Source organism: Varroa destructor, unplaced genomic scaffold (genome assembly GCF_002443255.2).
Source record: "Varroa destructor unplaced genomic scaffold, Vdes_3.0 BEIS01000002.1, whole genome shotgun sequence".
NCBI classification, from domain to species: Eukaryota; Metazoa; Arthropoda; class Arachnida; order Mesostigmata; family Varroidae; genus Varroa; species Varroa destructor.
Window position 1 is genome coordinate 25,599,693 of NW_019211455.1, and position 25,901 is coordinate 25,625,593.

A 25,901-nucleotide genomic window follows, 5' to 3' on the forward strand; every position below is an offset into this window, starting at 1 on the left:
CTTCTAACAGGCTACTTCATGAACCTAATGAGCAATACTGCTTTGCCAGCACGAGGTGGCTCGAAGGCGTGGCTGATCTCGCCTAAGTTCTCGACTGATGCAGCTCCACGATGTATGGCGTTCTATTACTACATGTTCGAACGTACCATCGACCCTTCCGGTCCGTCGTTGGGATCACTCCGAGTTCACGTCCTGCACCATCCATTGGATGGCACTAAGAAGCCGTTAACTACCATCTGGAGGCTAAATAATCACCAAGGACACCGTTGGCTCATGGCGAGGTAATCTGTATTTTTCCATTGAAGCATATGATAAAATATTTGTGATGAATAGGAAAATCAATATGAGTCGTACGGGTATGGAAGCCAAGAACGACGAAATGGTAGGTGGCAATTATGCCAACATCTGTGAATCATTCTTCTGAAGATCGCATATGTCCAAGTCTAAATGACAATGCTTTTTATTGATTAATTAACCATTGAATGTCTTGTGTTAGTCTAATAAAAATAACAGGACAAGTTTTTCTTACGAGGCCGCTCTATAGCACCGCGCTGTTCGTTGTTTTCGCGAGTCTTGGGAGCAATATTGGGAGCGTTTTCGTCTAGGCAGAAAAAGATACTCAATGACTTTTACGCTTGCGCACTGGCTTATTCTATGTACTTTCTAATGTCGAACGGTTCGTGAACTTGTCAACTCGTTGATCGGGTGTTCGGGTAAGACGGAAGTAACGCGTTCTAACATTAGCAGTTACTTTACATTATTCTGCAATGGGGCTACGTAGTGTCATGAAACCAATAATAAATTTAACTTCTCCGTTTGGCGTTTCCACGTTGAACACGGCTTAGAGTCCTCGCTTTGCGTGGTGCTGTTCATAATGAAGATGCCTCGAGGGGGATGGACTCAAACTTTTCGACCGGAGGTCTGGTTATCAAACCAACTTTCAGCCTTTGGAGAAACTCCACTATCGGTATAGTGTGTGGTCTATCCGATGGTACGCCTAGTGAATTATCAACATCTGGTGCCTGAATCGTTCAAGCGAACTTTGATTTGTATAGTATTGCTTTTGAAACTCTCGTTCTGTCGCCCGTCGGACGCGATTTGCCCATTTTGCATGCTGGATAATTTCGTCCAGCTAGTTTCCCGTAATCGTTCATCACATTTGCATTAACGCGGCTGATTTACCCAAAACTAATGCTTTTCCATTGTTTTGTGCTGGTCGTGGCTTACACGATGCTAGCGTTTGCACTTTTACTAGACTATGTTGATGTGGTTGAGGTGTAACGAAACGCAAAGCTCTTTCTTTAAATTAATGATATCTTACAATGCAATTACAAAATTGGGAGGAAACTATTGTACACCTCCAACAGGAGATTGTACACCCCCAACAGGAGATTACTGAAGGCAAATTGCCGTCGAACTAGATTTTAGCCGGTCACGTTATTTGGGTGGTCAACGCAAGTTTTTATCCAAACTCCTATGTTATTTTCAAAAACGAACGATAAAATGATGATGATGATGATCTTTTCCTATCGATATGATCGAAGAATATCAAAGTCTCCAACTACCGATCATCTTTTTCCTTAACATTTTTTCCACTTTTGACAAAATACCTGACACGTTGCAAAAACTGGTAAATTAACAAATCTTATTGGATCCAACGTAGCACAGCATACAAGCGCCAATTAGAACTTGCATACTATTAGTCTAAATTAGCATATAAATTATTTAATATATAACCTGTGGTGTATTGCCATATACTAAAGGCAAGGCCTCTTTGAAGTAAAGTTTTGTGCTTATATGTACAAAAAATGCCGCCGACTCAAGTCCACTACAAGCCAAAGCCGATAAAGATTTACAGACCATTCCAATGAACTGTTCTAAGAGAAGACCTTCTCTTAGAACAGTTCATTCAACAGAAAAAAAATTATCTTCGTAACAATCCAACGACAGAAGGTTCTTGTTTATTTCCAGAAGCTAGAGTTCGTGGAACAGTTTGATTGAGGCAGGTTACGATGACGTTGTCGGTTATAGGTCGAACCTGGCATAGGCAGACTTCGTGCTGGGGGGTTAGCCGTCCGCCTGATGGAACTATGCCTACCGGTGATACGGGACCTAAAACTCGCAACATAGAGGTTGTTACGACGACGTGGTGGATTAGTGGATAACGTGTTTGCATAAGGGCGCGTTGTGGTGTAGGTTCGGACCTGGGCGTAGACGAGCTTTGTTTTAGCTTTCTGACGGAATGATCTAACAGCGATGCTGGACGTAAGACACGAAACAAAGAGTTTATGACGACAGAGCGAATGTTGCTCGAAATGATCTACGACAAAAGCAACCACAATAAGCGATCCGATTCGGTGAATAACAGGCCACATCTAGAAAGGCCTCGGAGCGAATAAACAGAGCGAAAGTTTCAAAGGCAGTTCAGAAAGTGCAAAGAAGGACCGACCACTTCCATACAGTGTCCCGTTACCAGCCGCTCGTTCAACAACATATTTTTGCCGTTAACAGTGGATGCTAATTTGAACATTAGAGACACTGTGTGACCCTGGCAGGACATTTTTTTGAGCTCAGCACTCGCCCTGCCAGCCATCATGGTTTCGAAGAACGCGGCTCTCGAGAGACCACCACTAGCAGCTGAGCCCCCTCCATTACCACTTCCAAAATTTCGTCAACGATAATTATTTAGAAAGTGAAAGTCAATATTCATGTAGTGATCGATCGAGTGGATCGATCACAAAGTGTTTTAATCCGTGGTTCGAAATACTCGACGATTGATGTCTTGAGAACACATCTAACTAACACTATAGACATAAACAAACAGGGCTCAGTATAACAATAAAAACAAAACAGGCTACATTTATTCGTAATCGAATTCGCAGAAATCATTGAAGTTATCTGTGCACGTTTTGTTGCCGCTAATCCTCGCTTCATGTTCGCTCGATTTGGGCTGGAACTCGCCATACCATGCTAGCTTAGTGAAATATCGAATCAGAGAACCTGTTTGATTTCTCAGATAAAAAAAAAACAGCTATTCATGTTGCCCCTCTCAAAAAATAGGCTACATTGCATCGTACAAGAACAAAATCAAATAAAAGTAAGAAATTGCTAAAATCAGAATTCCGAAGTATCCCAGCAGCTTCCTGCTTATCTGTTAACACAGCCACGGACCTAGCCTTCTGAGCTGTGAGCTCACAAATGCGAAAGAATCAACGATCATTCTTGATCTATTGGGGAATTGGCCAAACTCGCTAACGTCAGTTAGTCAGTAAATCCATAGCGCTGGAAGCACTCGTGAGGATACGGCTGTGCTATCATTATATACACATTTAGTTCTAGGTAGACCACGAGAGATCTACCAGTGGGAATCGTGGATTCGCCTCACGGGCAAATCTAAGCTCATTTTACTTACTGTGAAATATTCTGAGGACACACAGATGGAAACCTTACTTCCGCTGTACGTCATAAAACGTCGTCATTTCAATGAGAGTGAGAGAGAACGTTTTATTTTGTCGATTCTTCTGAAAAGTATGGTTTTTTTTGTGCGACTAGCAATATTTATGGCTATCATTTTATGTTCCGGTTCTATTTCAATATATTTATTAACGCATGCGTTAGCGGGATGCTTGTACAATACCACTCCATAAGCGTCACTTTGGTATTATAGATCGCCAATTCGAATGCCGGACGGCTTGCCGGTATCGGAACCCTATCAGGTCGTTATCGAAGGCATCTGGGGCCATGGAAGGGTTGGTTACGTTGCTGTCGACGATATAAGTTTTTTCGATGGCGATTGCACAAGTAAGTTAACAATACTGGGCTCATAATGCGCTTCGATCAAAACAGCGAATAGGTCGGTGTTAACTTCTTTACTGGGTCAAGCGATATTGAAAAGAACGAAACATGCAGGTAGCTACTAAACAATATGAATCTAGTTCGTCTAATACCTACGAATACAACCCTATCTATCTGCTGTAGCTACTAACTTGAACAAAGTAAGTATATCAAGATAGAAAAAAGCGTGGATAAGAAGCGTCATTTGGATCCAGTATTAGAGATCTTTTCTCATTGACGTTTAACAGCGTTTCCCGAAAAAGCAGCGGCTGTACCAGGCGAGTGTTCTTTCGAACGTGACATGTGCGGATGGCAGAACGCAACAGGAATACTAAGCAAGGAACAGGCCGCAGCGCAGGCTCTACAGTTATCCAAGCAGATCGTTCAAATCCGGCCGTCGAATCTCATCGGACGAGGCGGCATTTCTCCAAGAGCATCGCTCACTTGGCGACTGGCATCCACCGTGTCTCGGCCAGCCAATCTCCAAGATCACACATATCGGGCTCCGAGTATGAAAACAATTTAAATACTTATTCAGCAGAGTTTGGCAGTGATACGGAAGTGTTTTAAGAAGGATACGAACATAAACGTTGATTCGTAAAGCTGTCTGCATCTTAAAAACAGTCAGATATGCATCAGTGATATAATACTGATTGTTTCCTATAGCACAAGATATAAGGGAAACGAATTTAGTGACATGATACTTCCGTGCACAAATCGTCCCAGCTCATGCACGGACATTGCTTTCTTTACTGGATTGACCATTGATGTCTGTTGTGCGGAGCGCAGTTCACGTAAACGATACCCCATGAGCCCCCAAAAATGAGCTGAACCCATGTATTCTAAGCATAGATGTAACTACAATTGGCTGTAATTATCCTTGGGCACTGCCAATTTCGATTGACGGTTAGATCAAAATAACCTATGCAATACTAACAACAATATCCGGCATCCAGTACCAACCTCTAATGGCAGGCTATTTTTCGCATGCTTGGCAAAATAGACAGAAAATAAAGCCTTAGTAGGGCATGATATGGGAAGAATATAGATTTTACAGTGCATTACAGCGTTGTGTGACATATGGCCGACTTGACTAATCTGAATTTCTGATCGATTACGCAGCAAATAGGTACAAATCGCGCATAACATATACACTGGCGCCTTTAAAATCGTTCATCTGTGCTTTTTTCATTTGATCCTTTCAGCGGGATACATTTTTTTCGATATTTTCAATCAAAATTCCGTTCAGAATCCAATTCTTCGTTCAACCGTAGTTCAGTCTATCGATTCTGAACCTGATCGATGCGTCTCGTTCTGGTTTGCACCATTTGGAAGAGGCGAGTCATCCACGCTTACTCTCTTCAGGTATGCACGCATCATTGCATGAAGCGGATAACAATTAATAATTACTATTGTTATTACTGTTACTATTGCTGTTATCCAGGCAAGGTCAGTGGGGTACAGCATGGGCAGTAGTTAACGACACTATGACGTAGTATTCTGAAAGCAAAACGAAAAAAAAAAAAAAAAAACTTTTTTTTACCTATTTGTTATAAAAACTGCGACGCACGTTGAACAGTAGCATTACGAATATGGAAATGTCCACTCACTCAGTTTTGTCTACCCTGGTTCTTATGATTCTCGGGACTTCGTCGCGTCCCAGAATTGAACCTGAAATCACCGAGGAAGACACTCGTATGATTCTATGGAAATTTACATCACGCAGATCCGACACGATTCGACCAGATTGGAGATACGGTCAGGTGAAAATACTCGCCGACAAACCGTTTAGGGTAAGTTATGAAATTATAATAGAGTGACGTATTGAAGAGGTGTACCTCGGGACCGGGATCTAAGATTTACTCGAAAGACATCAAAGTCTTATATTCCTTATAAGCTTAGTTAATTTCATTTTCTATTGATATTTTTTTCAGTTTTTGGCTTTTTACAATCCCACTGGTTTCCTAAGAATCTGTTCTCAATAATCAAAGCCACTCTATGGCTATAATCCTCTGGCTAATCCTATAAGAACTCTAGCCTGTTTGTTTTCTCTTTTAACTGCATTATTTATACAAAAATAGGCTGGCCTTATTATATAATTCTGAAATAATACCTGATGACATTTCAAGTTACGACAACAATAGGTCTAGGCCAGGACAAAACAATGGCACAGAAATGCTTTTCCGTCATTTGCCTTGAGCCAGCAAAGCATGAATGGAACCATACGTAAACGTTGCTGAGTTTCATATTGTTATTAATCCCATATACATATCTAGATCATTTGCTCAGTGATCAGCGAACTTTTTTGACGTAACTGCTATAGCATTATTCTAAAACGGTTTGTTTAGGTTTAAGTTACCTTAAGTATGGTTATGTAATCATACCGTTATGAAAACGCGACTAGGCCTTTGGAAGTTTAACTTAAACTTCCAAAGGCCTAGTCTCGAAAATGCTCGGGGTGGTAGCCCGTCTCCGCCATTTTACTGGTGGCTTGTTTTTATTAGACAGCACTGATATGACGCGAAGTTGTCAGCATATGTAATCATTCTGGCAATAAGGTCTGGGCTGCAATTTCAAAATTAGGTTACCCCACAGCTAAACAACTGTGTCTACAACAACATGCGCCTATCAGAGATGTTGTCAAAACAACGACCGGACCGCTACAGCCCGAGCTATTAGTTAGCGTTAACTTACTACTACTGCATAAACTAACTGTGATAGAAATGATTTTGTGTTTATGAAGTAATTATATTACATGTATATAAATTAGCTACTGCTAGAGCCTATGGCGTCTTTAGCTGGATCAGTCATTTGTTGACTGTTATAAATAAAAGACGCGCTAGTACAATGAGCCAAAAGCAAAAAGAAAACCTGCGCTGCATAATTATGAAAGGTTTCATTAACAGCTACTTCCTTTTTCCCTTCCAATCGTTTTTTTTCCTTTTTTTTATATTTAGCTATATTTAGGCATTTATATCATGTTAAAACTATGATTAGTTGTTAAGGTTGAAATTGCTACTAACTATACGTTTTTTTTCGGAACTGTATTTTGCTTTGGTCAATTTACCTGTAGATCCAATTCGAAGGTGAGGCGAACGACGGCGGGTTTGCCCTGGACGATATCACTTTTTACAATGGAGACTGTGAGACGCGACCAGCCACAGCAGTTGTCCTGCCAGCGGAGCCCGTTTAGGTTGCGCTGCGGTTTTAAGGCCTATAAACCTACGAATTAGCCACGTGGGAGACAAACCTTTTCGATACGCACGATCAGCCTTGCGATGTCGCTTTATTCATTTTTTTTTCAGTCAGCTGAGATACGATCTGGCCTTCTGTGGAAGAAAACTAGCCAAGCACTGGGTGTTTTAGTAGAAAACTAGGCCAAACCAGTTAACTAACTATAGCTAACCTTCCTCTTGCCGTTAAATGGGGCAATATCCAAGCAGACCACCATGTCCAATACTATAGGTACACGTACTCGATAAAAACTTCTATTTTATTTAAAAATATTTGTTAAATCTTTTTAAATAAAATGGAAGTTTTAAAGGAATAAAACGGTTCGATGAAAAACGTCCTGTTCCTAAACGAGATAAGGGTTATAGTTATCACAGAGACTACAATAGAATAGGATTCGGATAATGGAAAAAAGGTTCATAAGAGTTATATCACAAATGAAATCGAATCGATATGGTTATTTACCTAAAGGAAGGTGTACTGGATAAAAAAAAAACAACCTGCATTTACATTCTATAACGAGTATAAGTAACGAAGTAAGTTCGTTACTTGAACGTTTTCAGCTCTAAGTAATGCGTTGTCTTCCTAATTAAGAGTAATTGGTCTGACTAGTTGCCGTGTAACTCGTTCAACGGCCATCTGTGGATAAAGACATTGTTGTGCAGTACGTTGTACCTATATGTACACAGTAATATGACTGTTATAGTGAACGTGAGGTTATCCGTTCCTTCGACTCCAATCCAGTGACTGGACCAGCGGTCAGGATCAGACGGGCTAATATAGTTGCTAAATAATTTCCTCTTATCACTGGATGGAGCTCCGTGGGTGAAAGCCGTACACTTTAGCTTGTTGTGATGACTATCGCTTCCCCAATGAAACAAAGCAACAAGAATGCCGGAAGAACTGTTCCCACAGTGAAAAAGCTTACAGAACATAAAGGAAACGATCTTTCAATTCGAACTAAACTTTTACACATAATTTCAGTTAAAGTTACAGCTCACACGCAATCGCATACAACATATTATATAGTATATCCATATATACATTGTGTCAGCTACACCTTTGTATTGTATATTAAATCTTTTATAATTTGTGAATCGCTTCGTTTTCGTTGTTTCGCTTAATCTTATTAACCATCTGACCTAAATTCTATATCTCTTAATCAATCTAAGTTTTCACTTGCATTTATTATTAACTTAGTACGAATTTAAGACACGGGCGCCAAATGCAGCTATCAGCTAAATTCGTACAACTATAACGGAGTTAAGATGTTGCTCACTATTGATTTCTACAACTTTCTCTCAAAAAATTTTTGACAACCTTCACATGGCAGGAAAAATTCTCGAAATGAAGATTCTCGTACTTTTTAACGTTATAGATCAAACGATTCTAGCCAAAAGAGGTGACACCCTAAAACCAAGTCAGAAACCGAAACCCGATCAGACGCAGCCCTTTCAGCACTTTTTTCACGAGGGCCTTGAATTAGAAATATAGTTGATTCTACAATAACCGGATTATTCGATTATTTCTGCTAACTAAACCTTCTTCACGCAATATATATATAGTGGACAATCGAAAGAACTCTTTAAACGCAGGACGAATAACAGGACTCATAATTAACTCTAATAAGACGACGCAGAGGAATAACGAAAAAAAAAACGCATCCATAAGGATAAATCCGAGCAAGATTCTGTGAAACACTGGTCGAGCACATCTGATCTGGTCTGACCTCTGAAGCGCATATGCAGCTCAGAGACGAAGCATCTTCTTTAGCGGAAATTGCATGGACTGTTTCAAGAAGCACTCCTTTCGTCTGACCCAATTTCGCTTTTTTTCGACCTAATTAGTAGAACAGAAAAAAAAACAAAACATAGCAGAGGACCAGAATAAACAGTGAAAACGTGCAGAGCGTAGTTGTCGATATAAAGTGAGAGCACCTTAAAGGACAACTGAAACATTCCTAAAAAAAAAACATTCAACGCATTATCATGCAATGAAACAGAATCTGTTAGTTACTGGCCCGTGTCCTATATTCTAGAGAGATATCCGTGCTTGAAATAAACAGCAGCGACAACGATCTGCCACCTGACAAAGCTCAGCGCATTAGGTACGATATAGGTGCTATGTATGTATATTAAACTTTAGTAAAAAAGACGACATAATGTTCGCTTTTCACTAAAGACAAAGAAATGCGTAGAGGAAATACTTTGTCGGTTTCGTTTATTGCTTTCCTTCCGCAGTGTTTGCCGCCGACCGTTAATCTTTTAATAGCATTGAAAAAATGAAAACTTCCCTTGCTCATGACCACGACGTTTTTCCTTAGTTTAAACTGTTTAGATGGCGAAAAAAGTAACCTGTGACACCTATACTCACTAATGTTGAAAAGTTGCAAAAACGACCAAGAAGATTTGCTCAGCACACGATGAGGACATCCTAATTACGAGATCCAGGCTCACAAAACAATTATTCTTATCTTTCAAACAATATATCTTTTACATTGAAAATGCCACTTTCTATTTAGCAAGTTCCCTTTTTGTCACAGAGTCCTCGTCGCATATACCACTCTTGGATCGAGCCTTTTTGATAGCCTTTAGCCTTGGTAACAGGCGAATAGGAAGACTGTTTTCGGCAGCCGACATACCCCTCGAAGCCCAAATTGAAAGTAGCATGCATTTTGAGAAGGCAAGGAGTGGTAACAAAACAATATCGTTGATAACCTCTCTTGGGGGAAGAGTAAAAGTATACTATAAAATAAAAATACGAAGCTTGTTACATCTCTTACTAGTTGCAAAATATCTATCACAATGCCAATGTAAAAGTTAGCGGATGTCAAAACAACGGATAGCGACGATTTCGTGTCTGTATGGTGGAAACTTATTTAGAATTCTTTATTTGGTTTCGTTTTCTGTTGATTTATTATATGGTCTCACATATACATATATAATATATGTATATATGAGACTGTGAAACATATATATATAGTCTCACAGCAAATATTCAAAAGGACTCGACAGTGCGTGCACGTCTATAACGGTCTGATCCGCCGCATGAAGGTTCGATTAAATTCACTTGAAGATCATGTGAAGCTAAAGTTTATAGTTTTCAATTTAAACAGTTCCTTCAGTATGATGTCCTGTAAGTTCCTTTTAGTTTGCTCCAATATAGATTCATACTTTGCATCTATTAGACTACGGAGGATCCATCGTCCGGGTAAGCCACTAGCCTTGACTATTATTGGCGGTCCCATAAAAAGGTTTAACTTCACTAGACGTGTGTGCCTGCTATTGTCTACCTGAAAATATGAACATGACAAACATCGCGCTCAGGTGAGTACTTGGTGGAAGTAGATGTAACGCTTCATGTTCAAGCCAACGATATACAGGGATCAATAGCATCCGGGACTGTAGCCATTGACGAAATTCAAGCTGTTATGTTTGTTTTAGTCTCCTCTTGCTAGCAGTCAAAAACTCCATATATACATGTCAGCAACACAACATCCCGATACTAGAGAGAGAATTTTATATAAAAAGTTTACAAAATTTAAGAGATTTGTTAGACGTCATACAGATGGTACCCTGTATCTGGAACATCTACGTGTATCATCAGGTTCATGAACCTGTTCCGCTGACATCAGTAGTAGAACCCATGCACGACAAAGCGGGTGACGATACGTCTATTTAATCGGCGCGACCATTTTTCACTTATTTCTCATCGCAACAGCGAATCTTCGCTCGTAGTTCGTAAGGCTGGTCCTGAGGGCTTTTGTTATTCAAAGCTCAAAGCGATTACGTAAATTCTCGAACAGCAGTGGTAACTCCTGGGAGATACGCGAGGCGATCTCGGTTAATCATACGCATCTTTCGTGACGTGGGCAGTGAAATTTCTGCCATTCGCCGAGAAGAGCTATCCTGAATATGAAAACAAGTTTGCTTGGTAAGAGATCGACTAGCGGGGCACAAGATGTCAGTGACCGCTGCTCTGCCTCCCTTATTTAAACTTGCATCGCCTGCACCTTGTTCACCATTGGGGCCAATCTCAAATCTGTGACTACCGGAAGTAGCTAAAGCACCCTGCATCTAGAATCTGTTCAGTCCGCATATCAGTAAGGCATTTGCACATAAGACGACTTCGACTGATTTTCTCGGCTCTTTTATTTGATTAAAAGCCCTTCAGAAAGCTGGAGCTTAGGTTGTCCTCTGAGTCAGGCTAACTGTCAAAGGAGGAAGTTCGGTCACTCCGTGGTCTATGGTTTTTTTCTTCTCCCAAGCGGCAAGGTTGAACACGTTAGGTACACCCATCTCGGCCACGGTGAGTATAAAGATGGCCTTGGGCGCTGAGTTTTATATACGAACACCATATACAGTGGATTGCGCGGCATAGCCAGTGCTCTCTTGCCGTCGGTAACAATTCTGCACGCAATTTTTATAAAGCATTCTTTTCGGAATTAGTGTCGCTCCGTTAAGATAGCGCTGTTTCCCAGTTAGTAAGCCGGGATGTCACTCAAGACTCCTCACTAGGGTGACGCTGCCCCCTCCATTAGGGATCACCAATAGCATCCCTCCACCGGCTGGAGTCATCAATATGTAAACATTAAACTTAGTAAACACTTAATAAACAGCGCGCTTCGTTTGCCTCTACTCTTCCAGACAGAAGTTCATGCCTACTCATTAACTTTATACATTCATTGATCCAGTGAACTCTCTCCAGTGAGAGAAGACTTATTCTAGACGGTAACTGATTCAAGTCTGTGACATGAGAGCCTAGCCTCTCAAAAGACTGTTTCAACCTCACGTTTATGTTGGACAATTTTCCTATTTTGAAGAAATAATTTCCCGTGATGGCGATGTTTGGCGAGTGGTGTGACGGATGACAGAGAGGCTCCGAGTGCCACCGTGACTCTTGAGGTCAAGTGTTATACGACGGGAGTGGTTTACCTCTATTCGTATACTTAGCTGATACGGATTTTTTTCGTAATTTTTCTTTCAACGGTCAACACAATTTACACAGCTGGACCAGTTTCCGTCCCAAGTGACAACTTGGTGAGGCATTGAGTCATTCTTGCAACGGGAAGGCAAAAAGAACCGAACGTCTCTACAATTTTTGTTCGGGTTCGAATTATGGCCCACATGCATGTCCAATTTTCTACACCATTAATTTGAAAAAGGCGAGCAAATATGGTGTTTGCACATTCATTAATCCTGGGTTGGAAAGAGGTCGGCTTGTATCACAGTTCTCAACCCATCATTGTTGACCTTTGTAGGTTTTCACAAGACATTTTCCAGTGCAAAATTTCGTTTCTGGAATTCCTCAAACCAATAGACTCGTTATAGAACCTTCACAGGATTTATACAGCAAGCTGTTTCCACCGCCACCCTTTGGAGAGGAAACTCATATCCATAAATAGCTTGGACTCTCCGATTTTCCGTGGCTCATTATAATTCGTCTGCTAAAGCCCTGAGTAACCATATCCGGGCAAACGAGCTTCGAAAGGGTACAACTACATCTCCAATGGACAAAAACTCTTGCGAAATATAGCACCATTATCGTGTAATTTTGAGATAAACGTTTTCCTTGTTTCATGATGAACCACCTAATATATACATATAACCTATCAAGTGCCATAAGATAGCATCGCCGACCACTCTGAAGTGCCGGTTTTCAAAAGGACGACTTAAGATTCCGCTCTCAAAGATTTTCGTTTCATACTTTCAAGCGTTTTAATTATACACGAGGCATATTCTAACCAACATCTGAAATTTTACGATGAGAATTACTATCTTAACGAGTTGACTAGGTACAATGAAATAGATAAGGCAAAATCGTTCTTACGCAGATCATATTCTGATTAAAGATAGCAAATAATAATTATCCCACGAACCTGCACAGCGACTTCGAACAACGCCTGGCGTATCAATAGGTCAAAGCAGCCTTTCATGGGAACGTAGAACTTCGATGCAGAGTAGCAAATATGGACGGAAATATTCGTAGCGTACACATACCCGTCGATTCGGGATTGGTTAGAGTTGAGTGGACGCACGAGGATCTGCACTGTGCGATAGGTTCGGTACAAATGACGTATACAGAACTGTCGAAAAAAAATCATTTACAACTCGGCTACTGTTGTAGATATGTGTGCCCCGAAAAAAAAGTGGGTTGAGCTAACATCAGGTCCTTTCTCGGACATTTCTTTTTTCACTCTATATAGATGATTCTAATGATAAATCTGAAACTGAATGGCTCGTTAAATTTTATAATATTTATGCAATGAGAGGGACGAGCCTGCATGTGAACATACAATATTCAATGTATTGAATTTACGCACTAGTTGTTATCTCATGAAGCAACGCCAAATTAAAAAAGAGACGTATTTTTGTTTTGGAAAAAAAATGTTTTGCTATGCTATTGATGAGTAGTATTATGCCTTTTTTTTTTTTTGTTTTTTTTTTATGTATTTATCTAGCACAGACGTACTGCACCAAAGGTAAGATACCTCAGTACTGAATAAATGACGGCAACTTCTCAATAGCGTTATGCAGAGTCTGTAAGTCAGCCGCCGCTGCACGTAGGTCAACTGTTCATCGATTGTCGTATGCGCAGAGCGATCGCAAACAGAAATTCGCCACTGAAACCTACGTCTTCGGGTAACAACTGGATGAAGTGGTAGCTTCTAAGCACAAGTCTACTGTAATTCCTGCTATTGTTACCTCCTGTCTTTAGCGTCATATAGCACTTAAATACAAATGTCTGTGGTTTGCTACTTTTTAAGAAGCCGTTTAAACGCTAGCGCTTCTTCGAAAGACATATTTTATTATTGTTTTAAATATGGGGCTTTGAGCACAAGATTTGCCCTTTTAAGTAGTAGTAGTAGTAGTGCAGTGTCTACTCTGTCACGAAGGGCGAACGCCATAAAACTCCCTAAAAGGAGCGACAATAGAAGACAGCTTTTCGAAACAGGTCTCAGTTCTTCTCTAGTCTATGTGATATTGGCATCACAGGAACAGAGCTACTAGAAAATAAAAACTAGCCTAATAGAAAGGCATATCAGTCGAGCTATATCTTTCATTTTATAGATTTGATCTGCATATTACCCACGAACCAAATCATTGGTACTAACCTCAGGTAGTTGGCCGAAGTCCAATATCAAGCCTGTTTTGCATATTGACTTGATTTGACTTACTAATTTTTCCACGCCATAAGCAACTATAGAATTTCCTAGACGGGTCGCAGTAATCTCGTCTGTATCCCCTACACGGCCGAACGTACAAGCTGTTAGGTTAGCTGATGTTTGCGTATCTACCTATTGACCTAGGCTTCAATTGATCTAGCTAACGTAGATAACAAGCACGGATTTGTACAGCGTCAAGACGTGAGCCATGCCGCAAGCATGTTTGATTCCGTTCACTTCTTCCGTTCAAATTAAACTTGAATCGTTTTAATATAGAATGGTACCATCGTATCCTAACGTAGACGACGGAGCACGCCTACCGCTGTCCATACAATTTTAAGACTTCTTTCCTTCACCCGAGACACAACGTCGGCCTATCAAGCTCAACGATCAAAAAACAACTGACTTGTATATTTAGACCCTCATATTTGCACAAGACCGGTTACTCCCAGTTAGTAGATAACATCACCAAGGAACGCTGTGACCATAACAAGCCAGCCTGAATATTCCGGACAACTTTTATCGGTGTTTCGTTGCACTGCTTGCTCGCTAAGAGGATGTAACTAGAAGTGCTTCGAAGCAGCTATTGCTGAACTGAAGCTGAATATGCTATGGCTGCGTCGAAGCAGGGTTTATGTTCTAGCATTCGTTGGATACACCTGAACACTTCGAACGTGCTTCAGATGATGATCCCAGCTAAGCCACAGAACACGTTTTATGGTGTAACCCGATTTTATGGATAATTCTTTTTTTTTGTTTTTTTTTTTTGTTTTTTTGACATTGATAGCAGCCTTCCCATAGAAAGGGCTATGCATCGACTGGTCTCCTATATAACCGATTTGACGACGTGTTGCGCTGCTATAAGTACCGTTTCTCAACAAATAAGTAAACTTGGGGGACATTAACTGGCACTTACCGGAGGCGAATGTCAGCATAATGGTGATTATCAAACAAATAGCAACAAAGAACTGTTGAGCGTTTCCCATTTTGATTCACAAGTGTGAGTCTGTCCCTTTCGGATCCACTGTTTTCACATCGTCGTTCCATATTGTGAGTAAATCGACTACGTTCTGAAAGTTTTGTATACGTAATTTTTTAAAGTACAATATAGTTAAAGTGCTCTCTGCCTGACACCTGCGGCTAAAATGTCGTTGATGACGCCATTGGCTCATTACACTATTAGGCGTACCCGGATGAAGGGCAAACTGAGCTACCAGGATCCCTATAAGCATCACTATTGTCAGCTAAACATTGCCATAAATAACCGTAAGTATATAATAACATAAATAACGATAAATTGTCACGGCAGCGTATTAGATACGAAAGCGCACAGATAGGCATTCGATAAGGCGTACATTTTTTTGTTACTAGAGATATTGCCCCGCTTCACTTCCGAATTATTTTTACTTACTAATATCTAGTTGATCATCACCATCAGGATCATGTTGGGGGCGATTAGGTGTTCATATTGTAATACACCGCTAGCTAGAGAGATAGATTGAAAACAGTAAAATGGATACGCAGATGACTTTATATTTCAATATGTTTACTAGTCATTATTTGAAAGAAGGTCGCTAACATTTATAGCGTACTTCTTGTATTAGCAGAACAGTAGCAAGGTGTGCCTAACTAATAACAACAGCAAAACAATCGAACAGCCAGTCAGAATCAGCGGCGGCCACTCGTCCTTGTTGTCCTAGTGTAGTTTACGCGTCGGCATTTATAGTAATCTTTCTAGCGATGTCTTCTTATGGCTAATGGCTTGCCGCGTTTACAAAGACGGCCTTTTTAAACGCTTGTTCAGTCCTTCTCACTTGATAAAGATCATTTGTATTGCGCGGGTCACTAACGTCAGGACTTCTGGCGGCAAATACAGCGCTGAACTATTTAGCTGCGCAGCGATCGAATGCGACCGCAACTAAACGGGCTCCCATGATGAGGAGCAATCTCTGAAGTGCAGGCGTAGAATTAAGACAAAGTTCTTTTGCAACAGCTCATGCCTTGCGGGGTATTAGGGATTGACCTTGCGTTACAAATAAAAGTACAATGAATAATTTATTTGTTTGAGTTGTGGAAGAGGGAATCGGGAGGAGGACTTACTTTGCGAATGGATCTGTTTCTTTGACACAGAAGGTACAAGGCAAACAAACGTATACAGTGAATTTTGCCCCGTTTTAGTTCTCGAGAGATTTATGCTCATTGGTTTACAGGTCAAATCAAGGTTAATTTATTATATATTATAGAGCAGTAAAGCGGATTAGTGTGGTTCGTTAGATAGCTAAAAGGTACTCTAATTGTTTCAAACCGCTTGCTTTTCATCTTGCTAGATCTTGCGCTAGAAGCTGCATCCGTAATAAAAATGTTAACGATATCCAGTTTCTCTAATCAAGCATTGTAGTACGCCGCATTTTAGCCTATGCCAAGGAGACCACGCCTTCATGCGCAGACGCCAAATTTTGCTTGGCGTCCTTAAAGCCTTTTCAGTTCCGTCATATTTTATCTCGGCCCATTTTGATGATAAGGTCTAAGTGCATCAAACACAAGCTGTGCTGAGCAATTGCCCGAAAGGATCATCCACGGTTCTCCCTGGTGCGGTTTATTTGTAGACAATACAAACTTCCTTTGAGTAGTAATCATTGCGCTTGTCTCTATCAGTAAAAGACAGTAGAAGTGAAGCGACAGTGCTACATGATAAAAACATGACTTATATCAAAATCGACATTATCTAATGCTTCACAGTCTACTCCTGTTTGTGTGTGCACCGTACGTCTGGAAGAGATTGTCTTTAGACTACCCTTTGTAGTCAAGGTACACGCTCGTAGTGGTCTACTAGTAAACATAAAAACCTTAAAAAAAGTAGAATAGTTACAGTAGCATGAACGGGCGGTCATGGTATGGATGCTCCATGCGAGACTATGTCTTCAATTAACTTTTTTTTTTTTTTAGGAACCTTAGCATATTGAATATGTAATGACACGGCCCGTCCTGTTGGGATCACATATCGTTCAGGTTAAGTACCTACGGTTTCAGCCACAGCAAATCTTTTAACGAGTTTCTGTAACAAAAACTATTAACAGTTAAAAAAAAAAAAAAAGAAGAAAGGTTCAACGATGACTCTTGCACCCTGTATTCCGCGACCATTGTTTTAGATCGATGAAGTAGGTTTTTCTATCTTTCGTGAGGTTAGTGAGATTCATCCCCCGATTTAAATCCGTGATACAACTGAATTTTCTGCCTGTCTTGGTCGGCAATCTCTCGTTTGCATCAACTTAATTGTGACGCAGAGGTTTAAATTAAGCTGAACCGTGGGCAATAGACAACACAATTATATCAAAGGCTTGTTGTTTATAATGGTTGACATCACTCGGCAGTAACATACTGTCTGAAGCTCAGTGGGTACTTATAAGGAGACATACGGAAGACAAAAATCTGCATATGATATTTAGAACCTTGATTGATTATGTTAAAGCTCTGCCAGAGCCAAAGCCAGAGCCAAAGCCTGAGCCAAAGCCTGAGCGTATGTCAACATCAAGGGAAGTTATTCATCGTGATTGAGCCATTGACGGAACCGTAGTGTTCTGATCCATTATTGAGAGCATTTCCCATAAATCATATTCTATTATCTAGAGCGATTCAAATTAGATTGTCTATGCGACCATCCATTCCCGATGTTTACAATTTTTCATAAGTAAACTGAACCCAGTAGGGAACACTACAGCAAAACGTAGTTGTGAAAGCCCTAGTTTTTTTTTTTTTAGTTTAAAAAAGAGACACCTTTTTTGTTCAGTAAGCTGAAGTTCAGAAGAATGTCATATTATTCAGGACGACGTTCAAATTTAAAAGTGTGAAACTCCGCGCTCAATCAGTACAGAAATTCTGTGCATGACTCCCATTTATTTGGTTTGAGAGCGCTAATAATCCTCTGGGTTTGCCATAACTATCCGATGAAAATAAATAGGTCGCTTTAGTCGGGCCACGTGATTTTTCAACCTTTTTTAGCCAAGGCCATGTGCCTTGAAGGATACCTAAAAAAAAGGGAGTGCTATGACAGTCATAAGAGTGACAGGAACAAGGTTTACGCAAGATCGGCACGTTGATAAACCAAAGCCAGATTTCCTTTTTGGAATTAAATATAACAAGAACCGTGTGTTAAACTAATGTTGACGATTTTGTGGAGCGGTGCGGAATCCACGACAGCGTCGAATCAATGAGAAGTGCCCATCGTGCTGCCTGCTCTGTAAGATACGTCTACGTACATGCGCCTGATTTCCAGCAAGCCTACGATATCGGCTACGCGAGCGCCCATGCACGATGACTGAATGGTAAAATTGTAGCGGCTTTTTGAAACACACAGACAGAAAGAATCGAAATTGGTTAGTTAGTTTTATCATCAGATCGTATGAAGACATGCCTTAACTTAGTTCAGCTTGGATTCAAACCAATCAATTAATATGGGTTGATCACAAACCTGATTATGATTACGCATGCCTTCACCTAATCAGTGCCAATCTGAAGTTAGAAAAACATGGCTGAAGGTAGATAGATGTACATTTTCCGTAGGCACGATGAGCGAAAATTATTTTCCGTATAGTATAAAACAAAAAGCATCGAAATCATCATGGCCGATGGGTTAAGCCAGCTGCTCTCTCATAGTCATATATTGAAGAGCTAACCTTTAATTAAGACCTCTCACGTAATAAAGCTACTAATTCCATCATAAAACTACGAAGACTATCGCTTTAACGATCCCTCTTACACACGAGGGCTAGTGACTACCTATAACTGTGAATTTCGAGCAATCTACTACAGCTGCTTCCTATCAGTGTGGATAGTAGTAGGCTATTTCTAGTGCTATTCCATCACGAATTAAAAAAAAAAAAGCTATCTATCAATTACGTTCATCTAATATCTCCAGTAAAAAAAAACAGAGAATGTGTGAAGATGACGCACTTTATACCTGATCCACGCCAGATCAAATATATTTACGATAGCTGGGCTACACTTTGAACGAATTCAATACCGAGATTATACAAACACAGGGGATCAGACGAATTCATCCGCTTCCTAACGATCTCGTTAATGACTACATTGACCGTAACGTTTAATGCTGCCCCTCGTGGAAGTCCACGATCGTAGACCAAATCTTGTCGAAACAAGAACACCTAGAAACCACAGTTCAACGGGCGATAAGCAAATAAACTAGCGTGCACCTTTACATTGGATTCACAACTTTGCTCTTACATGTATATATATGTGTATATATACACATGTGTATATATATACATGTACATATATATCTATCGAGTGTGGTCAACATCTCGAATAAGATCGCTCGACATTGTCGAGAGGTTGTATTTTGCACCTGCTAGAGTAGCAAAAAGTAACATGTAGTAACAGCACGAGCACGATTAAAAGGATACAAAGGGATGCTTCAAATTGTCGAAGGAACTTCACCTCAGCAGAACTGCTGTGCTTGTATAATCAGGTCGGCGCGAAAGGGCAAATTCAAAGCTGGACGGCGAATAACATACTACGTGTCGTCGAGTTATGGAACGCTCGAATTAGTTATAAACGGCGTCTCTTACGTATCTCGAGGACAGTGGACAAATGGAAGTGATCTGGCTGATACGTACGCCCGTACGTATCACCACTTGTCTAGAAACCATCGTCTGCAAAGCCCTGATTGTGTTGTGACAACGATACAAATCTTCCTTTTATTTTTATTATCGTCCGTAAAGAGGGCGTTTAAGAATAACTCGATTCTATGATGTGATTCAAATCCAAATCATATTGTAGTTCCAGAACATTTGGGGAACAGAAGGCTAAAAAACGTTGTTTTTTTCCAGTTTTACGCCTTAGCATGCTTTAACGAAATATGTCTACGCCCAGATTTGTGTCTCTAAGTATAGCAAGCAAACGCGTTACCTACAACGACTTTGTCGAATCCTAACGAGCGCTTCTTATAGAGGCGTCAGCAGGGATTTCAACGGTTGTTAAACAAACGGCAGCAAAGACGTTCGTCGTTTCGGCTTCTATACGTAGAACTGCGTCTTACGGGCGAACAGCTTACACACGAACACATCGTTATTTCGTGTTGTATGTGTAAACAAACGAGACTTTGCAGGGAATAAGGTCGAGGTATAATTTCGTTGTATCATGCGATTTTTTTTAACGAAAAGCGAACGACTTTGCCTTTTGCGACAGTGCCGATATGTGACCGCCAATTGTCAGTAATAAAAACGAAGGTGAACTAATATAGCTACAGCTAGATAAACGTAAGTTATAAAGAGTACTAAACTGCGGCACCCCGTGAATTGCTGGGTTACTCAGTCCGATCGCCAGCTCGGACCCCACTGGGCTTGTGGCGTTAGCATAATGAACATTTTCCAGGCGCTAAGTTTGTACGAAACGTGTTGTCAGACATTAAAATCAATCGGACATGGAAAGTCAATGAAATACTTCAAGCCGTTTCATTAGTCAAATACTTGTTAGTATATTGTCTTCGAATGCTACGTAGGCAGGTTCCTCAGCGACCTAACCAGGTCAGCTACTGCTGTTATTTATTAATTTCTAAATCGAGAGGAACCTAGGAGAAATTAAGGCTCTTCGACATTGGAATTTTTCGATGCATATTTTTAAAAATTAGAAACTGGAAAATTTCCTCATCAGACCTTCGTGAGCTCGCCTTCGTTCGTTAAGGCAAGGAGGGGGGGGGGGGTTAAGGGTTCGCGTTGCCAGGCGCGGTACAATATACGATAACAGGATTTTTTTATACGGGCTGACACGTCTCGCCGCCTTTTCAATGGACCCTTTCATATGAAGTGATGGAGACTTACTCTTGATACATTACAGACTACGATTTGTTCTATTTATGAGTCTGTCGTCATATCAGAGTGTCCTGAAGATGCTTACTATACACGTCCATTGATCTATTTACATTGTTAGGCTACAATTTAGCTGCACAACCACTACCCTTTGTCAGAAAATCGATACGAATGGCCGACATTATGGACGGTAAACGTAGTCTATTATACTGCACTATAATAGAGCTATGATTGTATGTACATTTAAAGTTATGACACGATGTAGATTTGCCAATAAAGTTAGTTTATTAGAAATAGTAAGGGAACATGCTTTTGACTTTTTTTTTGCCTTGGAACAGGAGAATCAAATAAAAAAAGAGGCGTCCCGTATGATTTGCGAGTACATGGTCCGCTTGATTTTTTTTTGCGACTTCATTCAACACCAGATCTGTTGAATATTCCTCTATAATCGCAATACTATAAAAAAACCGACTAGGCGGATCAAGTCACAAAAGACTGTTTCCGAATTATGTTGCACGCACGCTTGCCGCTTTGACAACCCTTTAGGTTCGCGTATTATTATTAGGAGATTTATATGTTTGCCCTCAGTCTGTCTGCTTGATATTGAAACGTATGCTAACCATGCATTTTTACGACATTTCATTTCGTTTTCGTTACCCGTTCATAGTCAGCGCTTCAGAAAACATGTTCAGCATGAGTTTACCGAAAATCTCACCCCGAATAAGAAGACGTCGGGTTGCCCCACACAATACCTTATGAACACTTGTTATAAGCACTAGTACATCTCCACTTTTGCGATTTCCTCTTTACATATATATCGTCTAGTACTTTTGTTATTATCGCAAATGACTATGGCATCAAGTATTCATATGTATGTTAGTACCCGTCGCACAGATGCTTTGTAATGGTCGTCAATGGCCGTGTCGAACAATCGCCGGTCAGCTCGAAGTGCAATATGGCGAAACACGATTGTTCTGAGCTGAATTTTCTAATTGGAGAAGTGTGAAGCAATAAATGCTATTGATTTCTAGCAAAGCGGTCACTCACTCAATCCCTCCCAAAAACCAGTAGTCGGTACGACATTCTAAGTCGATAGAGCGCAACCATTAGACAGACTGAAATATGGTTTAGTGCCTATTCCTAGAATTTTAACCCTTTTTCGTAACAGTTGGCCGTAAGGTAGGCCTCTGACGATAAACCTTGCTAGCGGTATTTGGCACTGTCTTTGAACCTATCGGTGTACGGGGGTTTAATGCAAGCAATCTGAAAAAAACGAAAAGTAAAAGGACTACTATCGACATCGTGTTTGCTTAGTTTACAACTCTGAGATAAATATCTATCTCAAATTCGTACACACACCGCTTCTGCATCGTTTCTATTGATGAACAAACATATTTCCACTACGAATTCAATGGCCGACAATTATAACTACCTCCTTAGAAAAACTATCGATATATCTAAACTATCGACTTGAAATACAGGCAGAATAAGATGCGTGTTTTATGCTCGGTACTGAAACAAGAAAATTAAACATTAAAAAGGCAGTATGTTAATCCATCATCCCCATTGCCTTAGCTATAAAACAAAATATATGTTTGATAATATGAGAGCTCGGTGCAAAGTTTTCTGGATCAGCGCTAGTTGCACAATCGATATACCATGATGTTATCAAACGTGGGAAAAAGTACCCCAGGGAATGGTACTATGAAGTTATATGCTTTGCCATTTTTTAGAGCCTTTTTGGGCTGGGACTGGACACTGGGCATATTACGTTATTTGTTTGTGTGACCGCGTAACACATTCGCTCGTACATTTGGCAAACTAACGATGTTCAAAGGCCGGCCATCCTGCTTAGTTCATAAAGCTCCACAACTCAATTCTAATAAAAAAGCGAAGCATGTCTAAGGAAACTCATCTATATCATGAGCTAACAGATAACAGCCCGGTATAGATGCACTAGATGTCTTGCTGCTTCTTTTTTTTTGCTAAATCAAAATTTCGACTATGGCGTAATTGAGACATCCATTCATTAATATGAAATACAATTTATTTAACTGTATAACTAATTGGTATTCTGTGTTATATTGCTTGTGCAGTACGTCGACGAATGGGGCAAGGCCCACTGAACTAACAGGGCAAACCAACTTGATTTAGCCGCGCATTCAACTTTGTATAAGCTTAATTTTGTCCTATATATCTAAGACCATTTGATTTTCCAAGCTTCATGTACGCCTTACGTAAAAATGTTTTTCTAGTTCTACTCTGCTCCGTCTCCGTTTTATGTTCGTTGCGGGCAATTCTGCAGTGTCCAAGCAAAGTTAGTCAGCCGGTCACGCTTTCATTCGTTTGTGATGAGAAAATTGCGTTCAAATTTCTAGAACGTGACGGTTATACGCAAACGCCGATGATGATAATAATAATAATGACAGGGACGGCCAGCGACCCATCAGTGATATCAGCTGCGTATACATACATCCGTCTAGAGCGTTCGGCCGCGTCACTGGGTTTGCCGCAGCCGGCAATTTCTCAAGCAAACGCATCTTTTGACGTGCAGGATGCCGAGACGGGCAGATAGGCAGATTTGTCGACGGGTAAAGAGTTTAATGGACGGTGTAGATGTTTCGTCTTGAGCCACCAATAGCTTCGGACACGCAATGAATAATAATAGCAACAAGGTCCACAGCATGTCCTAGGCACGGTATCGACAGGCACGATGATGTCATACTATAAGACAATCGCGGATGAAAGATAGCAACAACCTCTAGGTTCACTCAGAGAGCTGATTGAGTTATAAGATTTACTTTTTGAGCTTCATAAACGAGAACAAAGGCGTAACGACTTGCATTCGTTGACGTTCGTCCTTTACCAAAAAAATAGACAATCCAATTTGATAACGTTACAAAATCGAAAACGTTCACTGTTTCACGAAGCCTGAACAACGCAAACTCTCCAGCCGAAAAAAAAAAGCCTTATTACATTGTTTCTAATTCTGCATCAGACACATAAATACCCTAATGTTGTTTTATTTAGTCATCCTGTATAAATCGATAAATTAGTTTATCCACATTCGCAGTGCCCTTCTTTAAAAAAATATGTTTGCTTTAACAACAACAACTCAGCCGACTTTGGTCTTCTGCTTCGCTTGAAGAAGTTACACAAATACTGCCGTTCTGAGTGTACTTTTTCCAACAACAACAACAAAATACTTACGTATAAGTTGTTTTCATACCTCTTGCTAAACTACGTGCAGTCAAGCTGGGCTCTAACTAGTTCAGTTGACCAAAGCCAGACGGCACAACAATGGCCGCGTCACTTCAATCCGCAAATCACTTCTAGAATACGATGGAATTTTCTTCAATTTTACATCACTGTCGTGCCCGTGGTGGACATTGCCATCCATAAGTTTCGCTACCGTAATTATAAAAAAAAAAAAAGAAAAAAAAAACTACTCAATAGCATCTCCTTAATAGTTTACCACAACACTCGACTGATCATAACATGAAAAGAGCTACAAATGCACACAGGCAATGAGACTCCTTATTTATACCTTTCTATTGAAAAAATGTTGTTCGTTCGCTTCAAAAGCCATTTTTTAGTAGTGGCCATGAGAAGATATCAGGTTTTTTTTGTTTGTTTACACTGGTCCATTTGGAAAGCGTTCGTCAAAGGTGTATTTGAGCCTCATGCAGAGCCAGAGGGTGAATCCGTAAAATATCTGTTTATGCCCGTGTTGTTTTCCAAGCTCAATTTATTTATCTAACAATAATGTTTCTATGGAAAGTCTAATCGCACAAAACCAATAAGATACACGTAAATAAGGATAAGTAACCTTTAACCAGGATAGTTAGCGTTTGTGCCTCCTTCACTAGAGCTGCGGTATAGCGTGGGTACTGTTGTGCTCTAACATTGTAATCAAAGTCCAGCAGTACTATAGAAAAACCGAAGCACAAACTTACGACTTTTATCGTAATCCAACAAGATCCTTTTCTCTATCGGAATTCAGCTGGCTATTGATCGTTACTCTATTCAAACTACTGGAGATCGCTAATCTATTTGGTGACATATAACGATAAATTGAACATTGGTTCGAATAGCGCGAGAAATAACTTAATAAGTAATAAGTTAACGCTATCCGTTGAGGCTCATCTGCATTTGAGGCGCAGATTGGGCATCGTGACAACAGCAAGCATTCACTCAGCTCTCTATAAACTACTTCGATTCTACTACTTGTCTATATCCTTCATACGTATGCACGTTTCAATAAGGACTTGGGCTCGATGTTATACTAGCTATGGGTCTCCGAATCGTCTTTGCCGCCTCAGCCGCTTATGGCGTAGGCGTCTGTTGACGAACGCGACGGAGCCATTTGTTCTGTCTTATCCTCTCGTGTGAGTCAAGGTTTTCTTGTATCGTTCTTCTTATCTTGAGTTATTTGCCACGGGGGCTGACGTCCGACGAAGCTGCCCGTACATCAATCGGTCTACCTTTTCGTTCATATCATTTCTGCCGTAGACTTTCATTTTTTTCGACAGTCGACGTTTTCTAGCTCCTGCGGATCACTCCGTCAACTGAAAATGGCATAATATTGGCACACTTTTTGCGCAATGTTTACACCCTCTTCTCCGCTCGTCGGGCCCCAGAACCTCAAAATGACACTACCCCAAAATAACGACAGCCATCAACTTGTCTCGGATAGCGTATGCCATAGCGAGAAATTAGTAGGTCACTGTAAAAGGTATCTTAAGGCGCTGGCGATGGGACTAGTTTCAGAATGAGTAAACAAGTACAATCCTAGCAACATTAAACATTGTCTTTTGTTGGCATTGATCCGCAGGACACTTTTGAAT

At 40.5% G+C, this 25,901-nt stretch overlaps 2 protein-coding genes across 2 annotated transcripts in view; one reads left to right on the plus strand and one right to left on the minus strand.

Moving 5' to 3' along the window:
* The window catches only part of LOC111244377 (MAM and LDL-receptor class A domain-containing protein 1-like), a 107,674-nt gene extending 99,512 nt beyond the window's left edge, over positions 1–8,162 (plus strand). Inside the window, exons 13-18 of the mRNA XM_086978958.1 lie at positions 11–281; positions 3,668–3,801; positions 4,083–4,343; positions 5,040–5,199; positions 5,498–5,627; positions 6,908–8,162. Coding sequence (XP_086835084.1) covers positions 11–281; positions 3,668–3,801; positions 4,083–4,343; positions 5,040–5,199; positions 5,498–5,627; positions 6,908–7,027 — 1,076 coding nt within the window. The 3' untranslated portion in view covers positions 7,028–8,162. The remainder of the gene's footprint in view (positions 1–10; positions 282–3,667; positions 3,802–4,082; positions 4,344–5,039; positions 5,200–5,497; positions 5,628–6,907) is intronic.
* Positions 8,163–9,868: 1,706 nt separating this feature from the next.
* Positions 9,869–15,300, minus strand: LOC111244378 (uncharacterized). Its single transcript, XM_022791423.2, has 4 exons — positions 15,147–15,300; positions 14,180–14,310; positions 12,944–13,150; positions 9,869–10,357 (listed from the first exon to the last, which is right to left on the minus strand). The coding sequence occupies exons 1-4, from the start codon at positions 15,214–15,216 to the stop codon at positions 10,142–10,144; spliced, it is 624 nt and encodes a 207-aa protein (XP_022647158.1). The 5' UTR covers positions 15,217–15,300; the 3' UTR covers positions 9,869–10,141.
* Between the last annotated feature and the right edge of the window lie 10,601 nt (positions 15,301–25,901).

Coding starts and splice junctions, on each gene's coding strand:
- LOC111244378 (XM_022791423.2), bottom strand. CDS start 15,216: ATGGGAAACGCTCAACAGTTCTTTGTTGCTATTTGTTTGATAATCACC. Junction 14,311..15,146: donor TATGCTGACATTCGCCTCCG/GTAAGTGCCAGT, acceptor TCGGCCGTGTAG/GGGATACAGACGAGATTACT. Junction 10,358..12,943: donor TGTTCGAAGTCGCTGTGCAG/GTTCGTGGGATA, acceptor TCATATTTTCAG/GTAGACAATAGCAGGCACAC.